Below are 18147 nucleotides of genomic sequence, written 5' to 3'. Positions count from 1 at the left end.
CCCTAACGGGAGCAGCCAAAAGAAGAAGAAGAACACTAATCAATACACAGATTTATTAAACTTTATACATTTTGACCTTGATATATATAATGAGGTCCTAATATTAGCATGTAACCTGGCATTTACACAAAGTGATACTAGGAGCCTAAACTGAATACCACTTAAGCCGACTGAAAACTCCTAAACCTAATGAAAACTCCCACAGTCAGAGAAAAGCTACAAATAATTATTATCCAAAATTCTCAAATCACCTGTTACAAGAGTTCCACTATACATAACCTTCATTACACTGACCATTATATCATAAATAAGATAAAGCATAGTTTTTTGGGATACAGAAATGTAATGCTTACATTTAAGACAATAATTCTGTATGAAAATGAAATGTTAAGCCATGTTTACTCCTCCTAGCTCAGAATCAGATGTTCATTCATTCTAAACATTTATTATAAATCGCTGCATATGTATGTTCATTTTAAAAACATTCTTCACTTTGTGTCTTGCTTTTCCAAAAGGTGCATAGTAATACGAGGGACGTTTAAAAAGTTTCTGCACTTTTATGGGAGAGGTAGTAATTGGGCATTAAAAAGCTGGTACGACGCTGGGAAAATTGCATCGCAAATGAAGGTGACTATGTAGAAAAGTGAAGTCATTTGTTTTTGGAATTCTTAATAAATAGAGTTAAAAAAAGGTGTGGAAACTTTTTGAACGTCCCTCGTAAAATGTACCTTGAATGTGACGTCCATTCTTACAGGACAATTTAGGTAGCCTGTACTATTTTTAAGAAGTCTCTCTCACATAAGGCATGCCTTTAACTGCAGGTGAAGGCTCTGAAGTTTTCCTAATTAGTTCATTTAAAGCAGCTAAAGTATGTGAAAACCAGGTGTAATATACTTCACTTTACATGCTCCAAGGTCAAATACTTTGTCATTTTGAATTCTATCAACCTGAAACACTAACATCAAAGGTCATAAAAATCAGTACTTACGTTCGGCTGAAAGCTGGATCCATAATTCTACGCTGATGGTACCAGCGATCATGGTTTATGTCAGTCACAAGTCCAAGTCCAAAAAATCTTTGTAAAGAAAGAAAGCATTGTTAAATTCTCAGCAAGAATTAAGAAAGACTTTGAAAAGTATATATGTATTAATCTGTTTTGTGTTATCTAATAGACAGGGGAGCTTTTCAGCCTAGCTCAGCCTAGATAAGACATACAGTCTGGTGTAAGAATGTCGAGCCTCTCTACAGCCGTACATTAAAGGCCATCATCTGTCTGCATGGACCACACCATTACGGCTCTGTACTTTATATGGATGGCAAAAATGGCTTTCAGGACCAACCTATATAAGCCATCTGTGCTCCACTTCATTACATACCCAGTTCAAGCATAGGGGTCTCATTGCGTTTGTTTGCCACATCAAAGGGCAGACAGCACCACTGTACTTTCCCCACCAGAGGAAGATGACTTTTCTGATATTCATGTGGAATTTCTTCTACCTTAGATCGAACAATTTCTATTTACTTGGTAGATCACCCTATTAAACTGCACAATTTCCTGTTTTAGTGAGCATATACAGTATATTCGGAATATATCAATTCTTTTTTTAATAAGGTGCACTTCCATGAATAAGCTTCAAAAAACCCTTTAGAACATTTGCCGAGTTGTTCAAGGAAATAATACCAGAGGGAGCAAACCAAAACAAATAACATTTATGTCCACTCATATAAAATGTCAGCATGATCAAATGAAATGGTAAAGGCTTGACTGAAATCACAGTTCGGTTTTTACATAAGACTGTACAACTAATTAAGTAGAATGTACACTGCACTGTGAAGGAGGAGAACACACATCCCAGGTGAGACAGGGAATAATACATTACCCAGACGGGAGGCCAGAGCGGCGATGAAAGCGTATTGGCCTCCTCCTCCTTAGGATCCCTATGTATCGATAGAGGACACTGACAGGGGAGGACCTCCCTACTTTTCTTATGGCCCAGAAATGTTTCTTAGAGGATATGATGTGGCACTGAAAACACCCCCGGATCTGGCATAAAAGGGAGCCCTGCTGCCAAACATGAACGAGTCAGAGTTGGGAGGCAGCAGGCAACACTCAACAGAGGAGAAAAGGAGGAAGAACTGGTGATTTATTATTCATTTATTGTATTATTGTGGCTTACGTCAGGAGAGGATTGTGGAAAGTGTCTTGGGAGAGAATAAAATGCCTAATAAAATTTTATCCTAAATAACTTGTGGTGTATTGATGGGTCTGTGGTTTGGGGCTCTCTGGTGCCCCCTTGTGGTCTCAACTGCTAAAGGAATTGCTCAGATTATCCAAATACTGAATTACTGAAGGCATCACACAGACAGGGTGGCACAGTGGCGCAGTGGTAGCGGTGTGGCCTCGCAAAAAGGAGACCTGGGTTCACTTCCCGGGTCCTCCCTGTGTGGAGTTTGCATGTTCTCCCCGTGTCTGTGTGTGTTTCCTCCCACAGTCCAGACATGCAGGTTACGTGGATTGGCGATCCTAAATTGTCCCTAGTGTGTGCTTGGTGTGTGTGTGTGCCCTGCGGTGGGCTGGCACCCTGCCCGGGGTTTGTTTCCTGCCTTGCGCCCTGTGTTGACTGGGATTGGCTCCAGCAGACCCCTGTAACCGTGTAGTTAGGATATAGCGGGTTGGATAATGGATGGATCACACAGACATATTTGCAAATTATGCACTTTGGTAACAAAAGAATTTGCTTGTTTGCAAATAATATGCTTTTAACAATTAAATTCTATAATCTCAGAAATAAATTACAAAAATGTACACTGCTATTACTGAATGACAAACAGTATTGAATTAAATCTTTGTATTACTGCATTCAAAGTTAAGAAAATGAACAGGCAAACTGCAAACCAGTATCTGAAACCAAGATCTTCCTCTCAGAGGAGCAGAATGAAATCAAGACAGTTTTCACAAGGCCTGGGAAAACATGAAGTCGTGGATAAAGAAACAAAAGGAACGATGATTTACAGTATACACTGCACCTACTGTGATTGAAGGCTCATTTACTTCAGGGGGCTTAGCATTATCAACATCATTCAAGGCTTCATTGCTTTGAAATGAAATCCACTTAGATTAGTATGGCGGCATGGACATTATTTATGATCAAAAGGGTCCCCAGTCCTCCAGAGCATGTACATAAATGGCCAGAGACCACCCAGAAGTGACTAGCAATGCATAAACATCTTGGATAAAATGTTACTGGGAATAGATTTCCTGCAAAGACACTGGGGGCCTTATTTATAAAAATGTGTGTGGAATGATCCTAAATCTGAACATACAGCATGATTATTTCCAAAAGATTCCACAAATGATTTATAAAAATTTCCTGTACATGAATAAATATTCCTAGATCCTCCACTCCTGGCCTGTTAATAAATAACAAATCACCTTAAATTTGTGTGCATGTGAACAACCACACTGTATCTACCCAAAGAATACCCTAAAGAATCTTCGTATGTTTGGATATAACTCCATATAAATGGCAAGAAATCGCCCATCATTAAAAAGGCACGTGAATGCTAAGTTCAGGAACAAAGAAAAATCTCTCTCCAAATGACATAAAGGTCCTGATGAAAGAAAAAAAAATATTTTATTTGGCATCCTAAGCACTGGGGTTACTGGAAAACCACTGTATACTACTTGCCAAGCTGTGACATTAGTGCTCAGTAAAACAGGTGACCAAAATCTGGCAGGCAAGCAAAACTGGAGTAAGACTGGCCTGAGATTCTCCCATCCTGCCTGTGGGTTCTCTTTGGAAGGTTGCCTTTTGCATGTAACTTGTGCACTGAGAGATTTTGCCCCTCCACTGGAACAGTGAGATCATGCACATTAGAGAACTTAAAGCATAAGTTTGCGATTTTTTAAGTAAAAGTTATTTCTTCACAACCATGGTATATAAAGTATATATATTACCAAGATTTTGCTTTAAAGACTATCATTTTTTAACATTTTAAAAATACTTTGTCCATTTGTGCAGCTTACATTAGGACTAATGGATACACGGGTCCGTAGGTGAAAGAGAAAGCTTTAATACTTACCAAATAAATCAATTTTTCAAGCCAAAAATGTTATTAAGCATTGATTTGTGTCTTGAGATTGCACACATCATGCAAAACAGCGTACCCATGTCGTTATCAGAAGAATAAAAATCACAAAGCACAACACTGTTGTGACATTCAGCCATTTTAAAAAGAGACCGCACACTCTGTTCTATCACTTGTCTTCATCCACCGCATCTTGCAGGGTCAGGGACATGGATTCACCTCAGGAAGTCATCACCAATTGCTGCTATTAACAATGAAATTTGAATGCTCAGATGTGAATTGCTGTCTGTGTTCTATACAATCCGTCTACTGACTTCATAGGGCTTGGGGGGTCATGAGGTCGCTGGAAAGAGGTGTGTGGTGCTCCCGACATCTATGCAAAAGGACGAAGGTCCAAGTCTTTAGAGTCCTGGTGCTTCCTGTCTTGCTATATGGACGATATCCAGCGACCTGAGATGAAGACTGGACTCCTTTGGTACTGTTTCTCTCCGGAAAATCCTTGGGTACCGCTGGTTTGACTTTGTGTTGCTCATGGAGTCCCGAATGAAGCACATGACCTGCATTGTGAGGGAGAGTCAGTTACGGCACTACGGCCATGTGGTGCGTTTCCCCGAGGGTGATCCAGTTCATAAGATCCTTATTGTTGGGGAACTGAGTGGCTGGACCAGGCCAAGGGGTCGCCCACGTAACACCTGGCTGCGGCAGACAGAGGGTCATTTCCAGAGGGTGGGACTGGACCACGTGTCTGCCTGGGGGGTTGCAAACCGGGACCCCAAGTTGTTTCGTTGTGTGGTGGGTGAGGCAACGCATTGTACCAGTGCATGCTCCCCAAATTGACTTGACTTGTTCTATACACAGCTAGGGAAGAATAACTGAAAAATGCACACTTATGGTCACGTACATTCTTTTACTCTGTGTAAGCTTATTTCACGTGTTAGTAGCTACTTCCAGTATTGCCTCACTCCACTCAGCCAGACTCAAACACAATCTGTATGCCACTGTTTTCCCCAGCGGCCCTTTGTGGTTATGCATCAGGAGCACAGCTTCAGTCAGCATTTTTGTACCAAACATGCAAACTGTCCTAGTAATCTCTCGTGTGAGGTACGGCTAACAGAGCCACCAAACACTGCGATAGTTTACAGGCTCAGCTACTGCTGTGTCTGCAGTCTACACAATTGCCCCAGAGCTCTTCATGCTGCCGCTCCTCACGGAGATCCTTTTACGCTGCCTTCTGCAGGTCTGGCAGAGCTATGATTCCCACCTCACAGTGCCAGGGTCTGCATGTGTTTTCCATGTTCTCCCCATGTACAGTATTTACAGATTAATTGTTACTTGTACAAAGTACAATGAAACTCTTATGTGCTCTTTTCGCTTCATTGCCTATGAAGTTTTGTAAAATATTGTAATGGGTGAGAAGTTAGTGCTGTTTAGGAAAAAATAATTGTATGATTTGAACATAAATCTGCCTATTACTACAAGCCATGGCAGAGCGTAACTGTTGATAAAATAGAATTGCAGAGGCAAAAGTAGAATAATAAGCAGAATACAGCCTGGCACTGGGGGCCTTGTCAGATTATCATAACTCTACCCACGACAGAGGCGACATGCAGACAAGCATAAAGGAAATGGATTCTTACCTCAAGAAAAATATATCCAAGAATTTATTTCCTTATTGTTATCATAAGGATTCTTCATAAATACAAAAGGCATATTTTCTTAAATTGAAACCTTTGCAGCTTCAAAGTGGATGAATTCCTTAGGTTTTAAGGTTTTTGTTTTCACGTTTGGACCCCAGCCCCATAACTTCCATTTTAATGCGCCAGAACAGGCAGCTTATTTAATTTTATAAAAAAATGCTTCAGTTTAGAACACAATTTCATGTGACAATTTAATACAATGATTGGGAAGAAATAGCTTTGACATGAAAAATACTGAACTTATTATTTAAGGCTATGATCCTACTGTTGGCCAAGGTCCATAAGGGTGGGCCATGAGCCAATAATCATCAAACAAGTCTAACCATTATGTAAAAATAAACGCGCTGTGCAATGTACCGATGGTGAAGGGGTCTAGCTGAGCAAGAGCCATCATGGCTGCTTACTCTTCAAAGCCATCTGCCACATATATGTATTGAACATGCTAATTAGTAATTACTGATACCATTAAGGTGAATTTCACAATTTAAATTATGTTTGAAATAATAACACAAGCATTGGCCATTTTGTTATAATTCACAGTAAAATCAACATAACACATTTTAGTATCGCATATGTTTCTTATTCTGTTGCTTGCTCTTCTTTTCCTGGTTTGTACCAGTGTGTTTATTGTCATTTTCATTTTGGTTGTCCATTTTAATTTGGGTTTGAAGGTTTTCACACTTCATGTTAGTTGAACCTAATGTGTTATTTATTTATTTATTTGTATTTCTTATTGGTTTTGTATAAATCTACTACTGTCCTGAATAAGCCCCCAATCTTCTTCTTCTTCTGGCTGCTCCCATTAGGGGTCATCACAGCGGATCATCTTCTTCCATATCCTTCTGTCCTCTTCATCTTGTTCTGTCACATTCATCACCTTCATGTCCTCTCTCAGCACATCCATAATCCTCCTCTTAGGCCTTCCTCTTTATCTCTGGCAGCTCTATCCTTAGCATCCTTCTCCCAATATACTCAGCATCGCTCCTGTCCAAACCAGAATAAGCCTCCAATATCTCAGGTATAAAAAAATTGGACGTGAGAGTCAGTAAGCTTTGCGCACTGAGAACCAAGTAACCCGAACTACTCTATTACATTTTAATAATTATTTACCGCTCTGATGCTGATCTTTCTGATCATAAAATAAGTTATTACGATAGCAATTAACGAGAAGAATTCATAACTAATTGCAGAATTATGGTATTTGAGGGTTTCTCTAGAGCACGGGTGTCGAACTCCAGCCTGGAGGCCCGCAGTGGCTGCAGGTTTTCATTCTAACCTTCTTCTTCATTAGTGACCTGTTTCTTCTGCTAATTAACTTCTTTTGCCTTAGTTTTAATTAACTTGACTCAGGCCCCTTAGTTCTCTCTTTTTCCTTAATTAGCAGCCAAACAATAATGAGACACAAAATGAGCCGCCACATGACCAGTTCCCCTGTGCCCATCACACAATATCTGAAAATAAAGAAAGGTGATGGTCTAAGTAGGGTTGATCTCTCAGGTCACCAAACATTGTGACGGTGTTCTTAGAAAAAACAGAAAAATCAACAGTTATGGAAATGTCTGCTGTGGCAGAATGAGAGCAGCAACAAGCCATGGAATTAAATAACGGGTTTAATTAACAGCAAGAATCAGCTTTTCATTAAGAGACTGGTTGGAGTTTGAAATCCCAGCTTAGCTGGTCATCAGTCGGCTCGTTCCACATCTCATTTCTGTTTGGCTGTCATTTAATGAAGAAAGGAATACATTCAGAGGACTGAATCCTTAAAAACAGGGCTATTAAAATGAAGGGAAAAGGAGTTAATTAGCAGTGAAAACTGGTCACTGATTAGGAAAAGGGTCAGAATGAAAACCTGCTGCCACTGCGGCCCTCCAGGCCAGGAGTTCGACACCCCTGCTCTAGAGTGCCTCTTTCTCCTGCACGATTTGTCTCAAAAACTAAGCCACATTTTGCCATAACAGGCTTAACTTTCGAGTTTGGTGTTTTTTCCGTCCTCAAGAAACTGTGACACACAGACACACACCCATCATCGATATAGCGATGTTTTTGATATCAAGGGACCTTAAAACATTTGAGATCCATCGAAAACGGGAGACTGAAATTTTCGACGAATCTAAAACTTTCACTCTTCAACACAGACAACAGGTTATGGTGGGAGAGGGTGCAAAGCAAAAAAGTGATCAAGCAGTGGCCTCTTGGAGTATGTTTATGAAGAAAAGTTTATATGCCTCTTTTTCAATTTCTGTATGTATAAAAGTAGATTTTACATCAGTTACAGGTTTTATAAATCCCAGTTTGTCAGCTGATTTTGACACAAGTCTAAGAAATTTAAGATCAAATCTCTTTGTATAATCATTTTATAAATGTATCCTCTGGTTTATGTCCACAGTCTGACTACATGACGTTAGGGGAAATGGTGAGAATCAATAATCCCAGTATGACTTTTGCCCTGAAGATAAACTGGTATCCCATCCAGAGTTGGTGACACACCCACTACAGGCCAATTTACAGTTGCCATTTCACCTAACGTATAAATGTAAAGACATGGGTTCAAAACCAAATATCATCCACACAGACATGGAGATGATAATGTAAACTCCTCACATGGCAGTGTAGCTCAAGCTGGGATTCAGGTACCAGCACTAAAAAAAATTATCCTTGTACCAAACACAAGACAACGTATAATAGTCTGAATAAAAAATAACTGTAGATGCATGCATGGATGGACAAAGAATTAATTTCAGGAGTCTAGCACAGAGGCCTCACTTTAGGACTAATTTTTAAGTCTCACTCCTGCCTATCTTACAATGTTTCATCCCAAACCTGTCCACACCCTAACAGGTTTGATTCCATGCCATCTTGTTCCAACTGAGTGTTGATCTAAGCTGTCTAGCTCAGATGGAGTTTTTAGTCCACTTTCAACTGTAACCCACAGGATAATTTGCTACCAATGCTAAATGTGTGACTCTAGCTAACTGTGATAAATACACTGGGCCTATAAGCTACTACTGGTTGACAGATTCTTCTTCTGTATACCAAACTGGCAGATGACTTTGTGTCAGTTCTGTGTGTTGACTGTGAAGGCAGTGTCTACAGTTGGTAAGACTGAGGAAGGTGACAAGCTATGGTTGCTATTAAAGCCAATCAGGATTACAAAATTACTCAACAGACAAGCTTCTGCATTCTTCAACTGACTCGGGGTTTTTGATAAATGCAGGACTGACATTGAATTTTCAGCGATTTTCAGTTATGGCCTTCATTTAATCTTAAAGTTTGGAGGCAGTCAGTGACTTTGTCTAAATAGTCCATGACTTGCTGTGATAAAATCGGAGGCTAATTTTGTCTTTAGTCATAGAGGCAGGTTCTTTGTGCATGAGAGCCGACAACCAATGAACGCTTACCTGGAAGTTCAATACATATAATGCAGCAATGAGGAACAAGGATAGTGGATGGACCTCACAAACACAAAAGAACCTTGTCTGTCTGATATCTCATGTTTTTTACGTACCGCAAAGGAATGGAAAAAGAAAAGAAAGGGGTAGGGAGTTCAGCTGAACTCGCCATATCTGTCAAACCTTTGTACAGCACCGGCTTTGTCAGGAAGCACATTATCTGGAAAAGGGGCAAACACGACTGTGCTGGAGTGGTGGCTCTGAGGCTAAGGGTCTGTGCTGGTATCCAGAAGGTTACCAGTTCGAATCCCCGTCACTGCCAAAAGAGATCCTACTCTGCTGGGCCCGTGAGCAAAGCCCTTAACCTGTAATTGCTCCAGAGGCGCTGTACAATGGCTGACCCTGCGCTCTGACCCCAAGGGGTATGCAAAAACGAACAAATTCCTAATGCAAGAAATTGTATAAGGCGAAATAAAGAACAAAAAAAAGTTGTCATGTACTCGCTAAATTTGACATGCTCTGTGATTTTCAGCCATGCAAAACTGATGTGGTCTGGCAATGAGATCAGTAACTTCATTCAGCAAGTCTGACACACCCCATGACTAGAAGTCACATAATGTGATATTGGCTTTTTTGGACTGATATAGTAGTTTCCTCTGTTTTGAATGTCTTATGCGAGAGTCTATAAGGGTACATGGTTACTGTGCACATTATAACAATAGAAGGTCAGTTCTGACATAAAACAGAATTGAGAAGCCAGAACGTGCCAGAATGGCCGGATTTAATATTCACTCTCCAGGCTCATCTCATCTGCCTTGGCTGTTCTGTAATAAGCATATCAATAAGCAGATTTCTAATCAGTTTTCACTTCTGTCTAAAAAGGACAATAGTCTGCTTACAAAAAATAGTTTGTCTGTGCATCTTTTTGATAAGGTTAAAACATGGAAGTATGAACACTGTGTCGCTCATTAGTGACAGTCTGCAAAACAAAACAGTGGCCTTTCTAATTGGTCACACATATTGAAAGCTTACTTTATGCAGCAGAATGCTCAAAACTTGATGTGATACGAATGTGCAGTGAGTCTGGCAACTTTTTGGTTATTATGCAGAAAACAGACAACAGACACTGCCTGTGTTTCACAATCAACAATATTACACTTTTTATGTCGTGTGCTGGGGGTGCGACTCTCTGTTTCTGTGATTTCATTAGCTTTGACTAGGAATCCAGATTATTAACACACCACTCTTGATTTACTAGCTGACACTTAACAGATATACAGTACACATTAGTGTCATAGACCACTGCACAAAACCTTTAGATTTATATTGATCTACAATATGTTTTGGTTGTATTTATGACATTTGTGTAACATGGGAGGCAGCTAAAGGGCTTGAATGAGAGTAATTCCGAGCCAGACCGGGAGGTAGCGGAGTGCACTGACTCTTTCTCTCGCTTTTCTATAGACCGTTCACAGGAAATTCCACCTGACCCTGATGATGTCATTCCTGGTTCCTGCCCCTTTGATGTCACTTCCTATACTGAACTTTAAAGCCGCCACCTTTCGTTTATCCCCTCAGTTCTGTTCTGGACTCTAATCTGTACACATCAGTACAAACCTTTAGACCATTTTACAGCCAGAGAATAAAATACGGATTGTTGCCCCAAAACTTTGTGTGGTTTCTTTGATTTTGTGACAACATACATAAATGTAAAAACAATGATTTTACACTTAGTGAAAACACTTAATATAATTTTGTAACAGTGTGAAAGAAATCCTTCCATATGTCATAAGATGATAGATTATTACAAGATATGACAATCTATTAACTTGGAATAAAAATAATTAAGTAAGAATATACAAGAAACATAATATTTTAACACTGAAATGCAGTAAACATCAAAAACGTGGAGAAAAAGTACTAAAAATTAGTTTCTAACAGACAAAAACTCAAGATCATTCAGTTCTCAAAACTTGTACTGTATATGTCTGACCTGGTGACATTTGAGTACTGAAATGTTCAATTAAAGCAGCGCACAACAAATATACATTTACCTGACATTCCTATAAACTAGTGATGCCTACCTCTGTCGGAACAAAGAAAACAGAAGCTTGTAACCGTATGGGTCCTTTGTATACTTCTGTGACATCAGAAGCTCCTAAAAAAAGGAGAACAACATTATACACTAACTGAATAAAATATGAATTTAACAGAAACAGGAATTCATAGAATTTATAACAAAACATTCTAGCTATGAATTTGTTTTCGAAGAATATAAATAGTTACCAAATTAAAAAAGAAAAAACATAACTCTGAATAGATAAGCAGATTTCAGGAAACAGCACTACGGTGCAGCAAGAACCAAATAATCAAAGCTGGGTGTCTGTCACCAAGTGTTAAATCAGAAACAACAATGGTGGATCAGAGAGGCCTGCTGATATGCTAAGTTTATGAATCAGGGCATCCCTGAGGTTTTGATTAGTGGTGCTGAGAGTGAGCTACTATTAGGATAAGAAGGGAAAATCAACATTATTTCGGGAGCTTTTTTCTGATTTTTGTGTGATATTTTTTATTATATGATGTTGCTAAGCATTTAAAAAAACTTTATAAACTTTATACATTCCCATATATAAAAATAGTATGGTCTGATCAGGATATACAGTACTACAAATTCATTTTTCTTTCCTGACCCTCCTAACTAATATGCAGATATTTATTGTGCAAGATCCTTCTTTAATAAAGAATAATTGATGGGTTTAAATTTTCTAGGCTTACCTTAATTGCCTCTGGACTGGTCACAATCAGAAACACATGGTTTAGCATATTCACTCGTACAACTGGCCCATATTCTTCAGCCCTGAAAGATAACAACCTGAATGTGAAAGGAATCACATAGATGTATATATAATTTTACAAATTTCTACTACAATTGAGAATACAAAATTAAGTAGATTTGAAAATATATTTTTTGTATAGTAGATGTGTATGTCTAGCATAACTTCTTTGAGCACACTTTAAGCCAACTGAAGGTTGTAAGCAGGTGGGACCCTGTCCTAGCAGCACTAGAAATGAAGTTCCATCTATCAGTATTAAATAGTATCTCATCTATCTGTCTAGTGTGGTCGCTGAAGTCAGAAAAACAAAGGGAGACAAAAACACCAATTTAAAATAAAAAGCAATTTCTTTATTCTTGGTGAGAGGAGGCAGGCTGCCCGCCTGCCAGCTCAAGTTGCTACTGACAGGTCAGATCAGACAGCCTGCTCAAAAAAGGAAGTTAGCTCAGTTTTATACCAGATTGTTTACTAAACAAAAAGAGGAAGTATGTCAGTTCAATTTGAGGTCACGCAGAGTTTGCAAGTAGTTTAAGATGACACAATAAATCAGTACGTGCAGAAGTACACGGTAGTCAGCATGCCCAGAGTCCCAGGTTCCCCATCCAAATTAGGCTATGCAATTCAGCTATGGCTAGTTTTACACAGACAGCACTTTGCAAAATAAGTACTTCCCTATTCTTCTGCACCATCAGGGTTACAACACTTCAACGGCTATGTGGCAGTTACAATTTAAGAATGTTTTCTCAGCTTATAAAAGGATTAATCTTATACTGTTGGTTAATGCACAGCACATTCTTATTATAGCTTACATTTCAGTTAATAATGTTTCTTCTTTCTCACTAGCTATCTATCTATTAGTATTAGATAGTATCCTATCAATCTATCAGTCAGTATTAAATAGTATCTATCGATCTATCTATCTATCTATATATCGATCTATCTAGGTACAAAGCAGGAATCAGTATATCAAAGCAATACCAAAGCAGGGCATCTTTATATAAAGTGTGCTGGACTGTACAAGTAGGCTTGCATGTGGGAAGGTATGCAGCATGCACCGCAGCTTCCATTTTGTCTTGTTCTTTCTTATCTATTTGCAGTTCTTGTCTTGTTATTTCCAGGTATTTTTTGTCATCCTTTATAATCTCTTAGGCTCCTTAATAACTCTCTGATGTTATAAAGAGTTGTCTGTAACACTTTGTCAGCTATTTCACTTTTGTATATACAATATTTCATATATAGAAGTTGGCTTTGTTTATTTAATTAATTCAGACTACCATGTTCACCTTCCAAAAACTTTCAAATGCATTCAGTGATACTTCACAGCCCATTATTCACTAAATAGTGTTGGTTTCAATCAAACGTCTTTGCTTCCCGTTTCTTCCAAATCTTCCCCATCATCTCTTCTATTAGCCAGTGTTTCTTTTCTCTGTTTTGTTTCTTTCAGTCATTTAGTACACCTTCTTTTAAATCTAACCTTTTTGTGATGGAAGCTAACCTGCACTTCATTACTAAGGACATTCAGGCCTTTTTGGAAACAAGATTATTTACTTGCTAGCTTGCTAGCTGTCCTACACATCTAAGATGGGTTGATGTCTAAGTAATCAGCACAGGCCGCCTGTTTCTTATCTGATAAATGGGTCGTCCATTTGGTCTGATATAAATACACACCCAATCCCCTTCCCTTGTGGCGGCCTTTTCCTCTTCGGATTGAGGCGTCAATTTTTCTGTATTTCCTCTTGGCTTTGGTTGCTCACCTTACCTCACTTAGAGGTCAGATGTTTTGCTGGGAAAACAAGGCAGTGGTCTCTACCACTTTGGATAAATTTAGCAACTCTAGCCTGGTTGTGTTGGAACTTTGGTTTCCTGATGTACAACACTCATCCACTGCCAACCATGCAAAGTTCTCGGTCATTAGCATTACAGCTATAAATCTTGTTCATGTGGCCTGAGCGAGTGCAAGCAAGTTGCAACCATGCTGCTGTTGGTGGTGTACAACTTCAGACAACAGAATAGGCCGATAAGACCAATTTTCTTATTTTTAGACCCTTATTTGGTATTTTTGATTTATTGATCCTTCTTTTACATGTTTTGCCTAATTTTATTTCTGTCCATCTGGTGGTAACTCTCTGTTGGACGTATTCAGCAATACTGTTTGTAGTTCACCATCTATTGGAATGTATTCTATGGTGCATGTAGTAATAAAATTATGAAAATTATGAATCCCCTCCATTATGAAGCGGTTTTAGTAACTTCATCAGTCCTAAAATGATGTAAGACTGTTTCTTAACTTCAGTCGTTGCATGCATATGTTTATTGCCACTAATAGTTTTATCCTGTAGAGCTCCACTGGTACTTTTACAACATTAGAAATTCTCAGGGAGAACAGAATATGAATATTTTTCATTTTATAGATCGACTTCTCATATTTCAAAGTCAGGAGGCAGCAGGTGAACAGTAAGAAGTATACTGGATGTTATAAAACTCCACTGCAGGGCATACTCAGGGTAAATTAGGATTATTATCAATCCCACATTTACTTTTCTACCTGAGTATTCACAAAGAAAAATAAACCAAACTGTTATCTGACACCATACGGGCCCCAAGTATTTATTTTCAGATCAGTGCTGATGTCAAAGCCTTTGGAAAAAAAGCCCAAAACCCTGCCGCTATGTTTACAGTACCTTTAACTCTAATTGTTTATTATACAAATATTGTAGATTTTAAAGATGAAGTAAAGTCTAAGTAGACAAGTCATTTTAGCATTTAAACTAGTACAGTTTTACTGGCTAAGAAACGGTGAAATAAGCAAAATCAAAACGCACACACACAAGGTCTCAGATGACAACAAAAAAATGAAAGCATATTCAAGTTCCATTTGAAAATGAGCATTTTGAATTCAGTAAGAGTGGTTTCTTTTGTTCAAATAAAATCTCATTGTGGAGTATTTCAGTTATGAAGATATGTCCTTGCATCCTTGAAAGAAGCGACAGCAAATGCAATGAAGGAATACTGTCATGGTGTTCACTTTGTGGATGTACAGAGTCAATCTAAGGCCTGTGAAAACAGAGTCCTCTTTACGTTTCAGCCTGGAACTATAAGGTACTAGACAGCTTTGAATGTGCAAAAAACATTTGCTCCACAAATCACACAATATAATACTGTAATGAATATCAGATTCACTTTTTATAAAATGTATTTAGGGGATGTTTAAAATCTTATTCTTATACAACATTGAATAACAGTAGATTCCAATCCAGCTTTTTTGACCCTGATCAACACTTTAATGTCAAAGTGAAAACACGTCTCTGCAAAGGGATCTGAATTACTTTAATTACAAATACATAACACAAAATAAATGACTGCATATTTGCACATCTGGACACTTCATTTTTCTTTATTCTTCTTTGCAAAACCGCTCCCGTGAGTGAACAGACTTTATCAAGTTCAGTCACAATTTCTCAGTTGGGTTGACATCTGTGCCCATATTTATCATACATCTCAGAATTACTCCTAGGAATTGCACTGTTTGTCCGACTAAGATAAGAATTTGCCCCCTGAAATACAGTAGTTAATCAGCACTCTGCATCCACTACCAGTGAGGAGTAGGAGTTCACGTTTCAGAGTACTTGATGTCACATTTTAACTGCAGCCCAAGCTGCAAATTGGCACTCATGATTGCATTTTATAGTTTCCTTGGATATAATGATGATGTTTTTTTAGTTTTCTGATACTAATGCTACGGCTTCAACACAAAGATCAATATAAAAAGAATAAAAATATTGTAGGAGTAGAAGAAAAATAAAAACACAATAAATAGAATATTGCGCTAAGCTGCACTTTAATTGTTGCTACTTTGCAACAACTTTACAAATAATACCATAATGAGCACCAAGATGGAAAGGCCGAGACACACACACCAAACGAGAGTAAAGCCCAATAATGGACACATTTATTTAACAATGAATGATCCACATCTGTACTTTTAGAATCACTTTCCTAAATGACTACTGGAAACTCCTTGTAAAGTTACTGAAGGTAGCAACATCTATTCTGGCGCTGATTCTGATGTTGTGTTCACTCTTTCAATGTTCCCCATCGTCATGCTGTCTGTCACATGCCGTGCCTCTCTCTGTGATCCTCCCTTATCTTCCACAAAGCTATTATTTATCTAATGCACAATAGAGTCTCTGCTAATGAAGTGTAATGCAAATGTTCCAGAGGTTTGTGAAATGCAGAGCTCAGCGTACCTGTGTGACATTTTGCTGCCAGTCACCCATCTAGCCCCACCTGTCTTCAGGGTAATATGCTGCCTAAGGCACTGCAGTTGGCCTCCATGAACACCTCTGATATGGTATGTGATTCACATATATAGTCATATGAAAAAGTTTGGGAACCCCTCTCAGCCTGCATAATAATTGACTCTACTTTCAACAAAAAAGATAACAGTGGCATGTCTTTCATTTCCTAGGAACATCTGAGTACTGGGGTGTTTTCCAAACAAAGATTTTTAGTGAAGCAGTACTTAGTTGTATGAAATTAAATCAAATGTGAAAAACTGGCTGTGCAAAAATCTGGGTCCCCTTGTAAGTTTGCTGTTTTAAATGCATGTCAATGCTCAATGCTGATTACTTGCAACACCAAATTGGTTGGATTAGCTGGTTACGCCTTGAACTTCATAGACAGGTGTGTCCAATCATGAGATATAAAGGTATTTAAGGTGGTCAATTGCAAGTTGTGCTTCCCTTTGACTCTCCTCTGAAGAGTGACAGCATGGGATCCTCAAAGCAACTCTCAAAAGATCTTAAAACAAAGATTGTTCAGTCTCATGGTTTAGGGGAAGGCTACAAAAAGCCATCTCAGAGGTTTAAACTGTCAGTTTCAACTGTAAGGAATGGAATCAGGAAATGGAAGGCCACAGGCACAGTTGCTGTTAAACCCAGCAGGTCTGGCAGGCCAAGAAAAATACAGGAGCGACATATGTGCAGGATTGTGAGAATGGTTACAGACAACCCACAGATCACCTCCAAAGACCTGCAAGAACATCTTGCTGCAGATGGTGTATCTGTACATCGTTGTACAATTCAACACAATTTGCACAAAGAACATCTGTATGGCAGGGTGATGAGAAAGAAGCCCTTTCTGCACTCACGCCACAAACAGAGTCGCTTGTTGTATGCCAATGCTCATTTAGACAAGTCAGATTCATTTTGGAACAAAGTGCTTTGGACTGATGAGACAAAAATGGAGTTATTTGGTCATAACAAAAAGCGCTTTGCATGGCAGAAGAAGAGCACCGCATTCCAAGAAAAACACCTGCTACCTACTGTCAAATTTGGTGGAGGTTCCATCATGCTGTGGGGCTGTGTAGCTAGTTCAGGGACTGAGGCCCTTGTTAAAGTCGAAGGTCGCATGAGTTCAACCCAATATCAACAAATTCTTCAGGATAATGTTCAAGCATCAGTCACAAAGTTGAAATTTATGCACCTGTCTAATTTTGCTATGATACATATTTTCTGTTAATCCAATAAACTTAATGTCACTGCTGAAATACTGTTTCCATAAGGCATGTCATATATTAAAAGGAAGTTGCTACTTTGAAAGTTCAGCCAATGATAAACAAAAATCCAAAGAAATAAGAGTGGTCCAAAACTTTTTCATATGACTGTATGTGCTTATCCACCCTTGAGTCAATGTTCTTTATGTGCGTGTCAGTTTGCATGAATGCAGCTTGCTTTAACATTACCTGACGTAGACTGCTGGGGAAAATGTATAAATTTGCATATTACCTCACACATTGTAAGTGTGTTCAAATATTGGTAGAAAATTTGCTTGTTTGTGACATACCCAGATCCTTGCTTTTGCAAAACTGCATTTTCCCCGTGGCCAAAAACAGAACGTTTCATTTCAGCTGACTGTGTATGGCTTATCCACGTAGACAGAGCAAACACGTGATGTACAAGATTTGTTATGAATATTATTCCAACTCTGTCAAACTGATACCCTTTAATGAGTTCATTGTTGTCCAGCATTTCTCAAACATTCCATGTTTCTCAGAATGTGCATGCTGATCTCTACTGAACTAATTCTGGGACTTCCAAAACCAACTGGCTACACCAGTGAGGACAGAGGTGTGTCATA

General features: G+C 38.8%; 1 protein-coding gene across 2 annotated transcripts in view; it reads right to left on the bottom strand.

Annotated features, from left to right (window-relative positions):
* The window catches only part of LOC114667126 (cholesterol 24-hydroxylase-like), a 103470-nt gene that overhangs the window by 38537 nt on the left and 46786 nt on the right, over positions 1-18147 (bottom strand). For both annotated transcript variants that reach the window (XM_028822278.2, XM_028822277.2), the window contains exons 3-5: positions 11951-12032; positions 11260-11333; positions 989-1075 (exon numbers count right to left, since the gene is read on the bottom strand). In XM_028822278.2, the coding sequence (XP_028678111.2) occupies positions 989-1075; positions 11260-11333; positions 11951-12032 (243 nt within the window). The remainder of the gene's footprint in view (positions 1-988; positions 1076-11259; positions 11334-11950; positions 12033-18147) is intronic.

Source organism: Erpetoichthys calabaricus, chromosome 16 (genome assembly GCF_900747795.2).
Source record: "Erpetoichthys calabaricus chromosome 16, fErpCal1.3, whole genome shotgun sequence".
Classification (NCBI taxonomy): domain Eukaryota; kingdom Metazoa; phylum Chordata; class Cladistia; order Polypteriformes; family Polypteridae; genus Erpetoichthys; species Erpetoichthys calabaricus.
The sequence above is the reverse complement of the archived record's forward strand: the minus strand, read 5'-3'. Positions and strand labels throughout refer to the sequence as shown.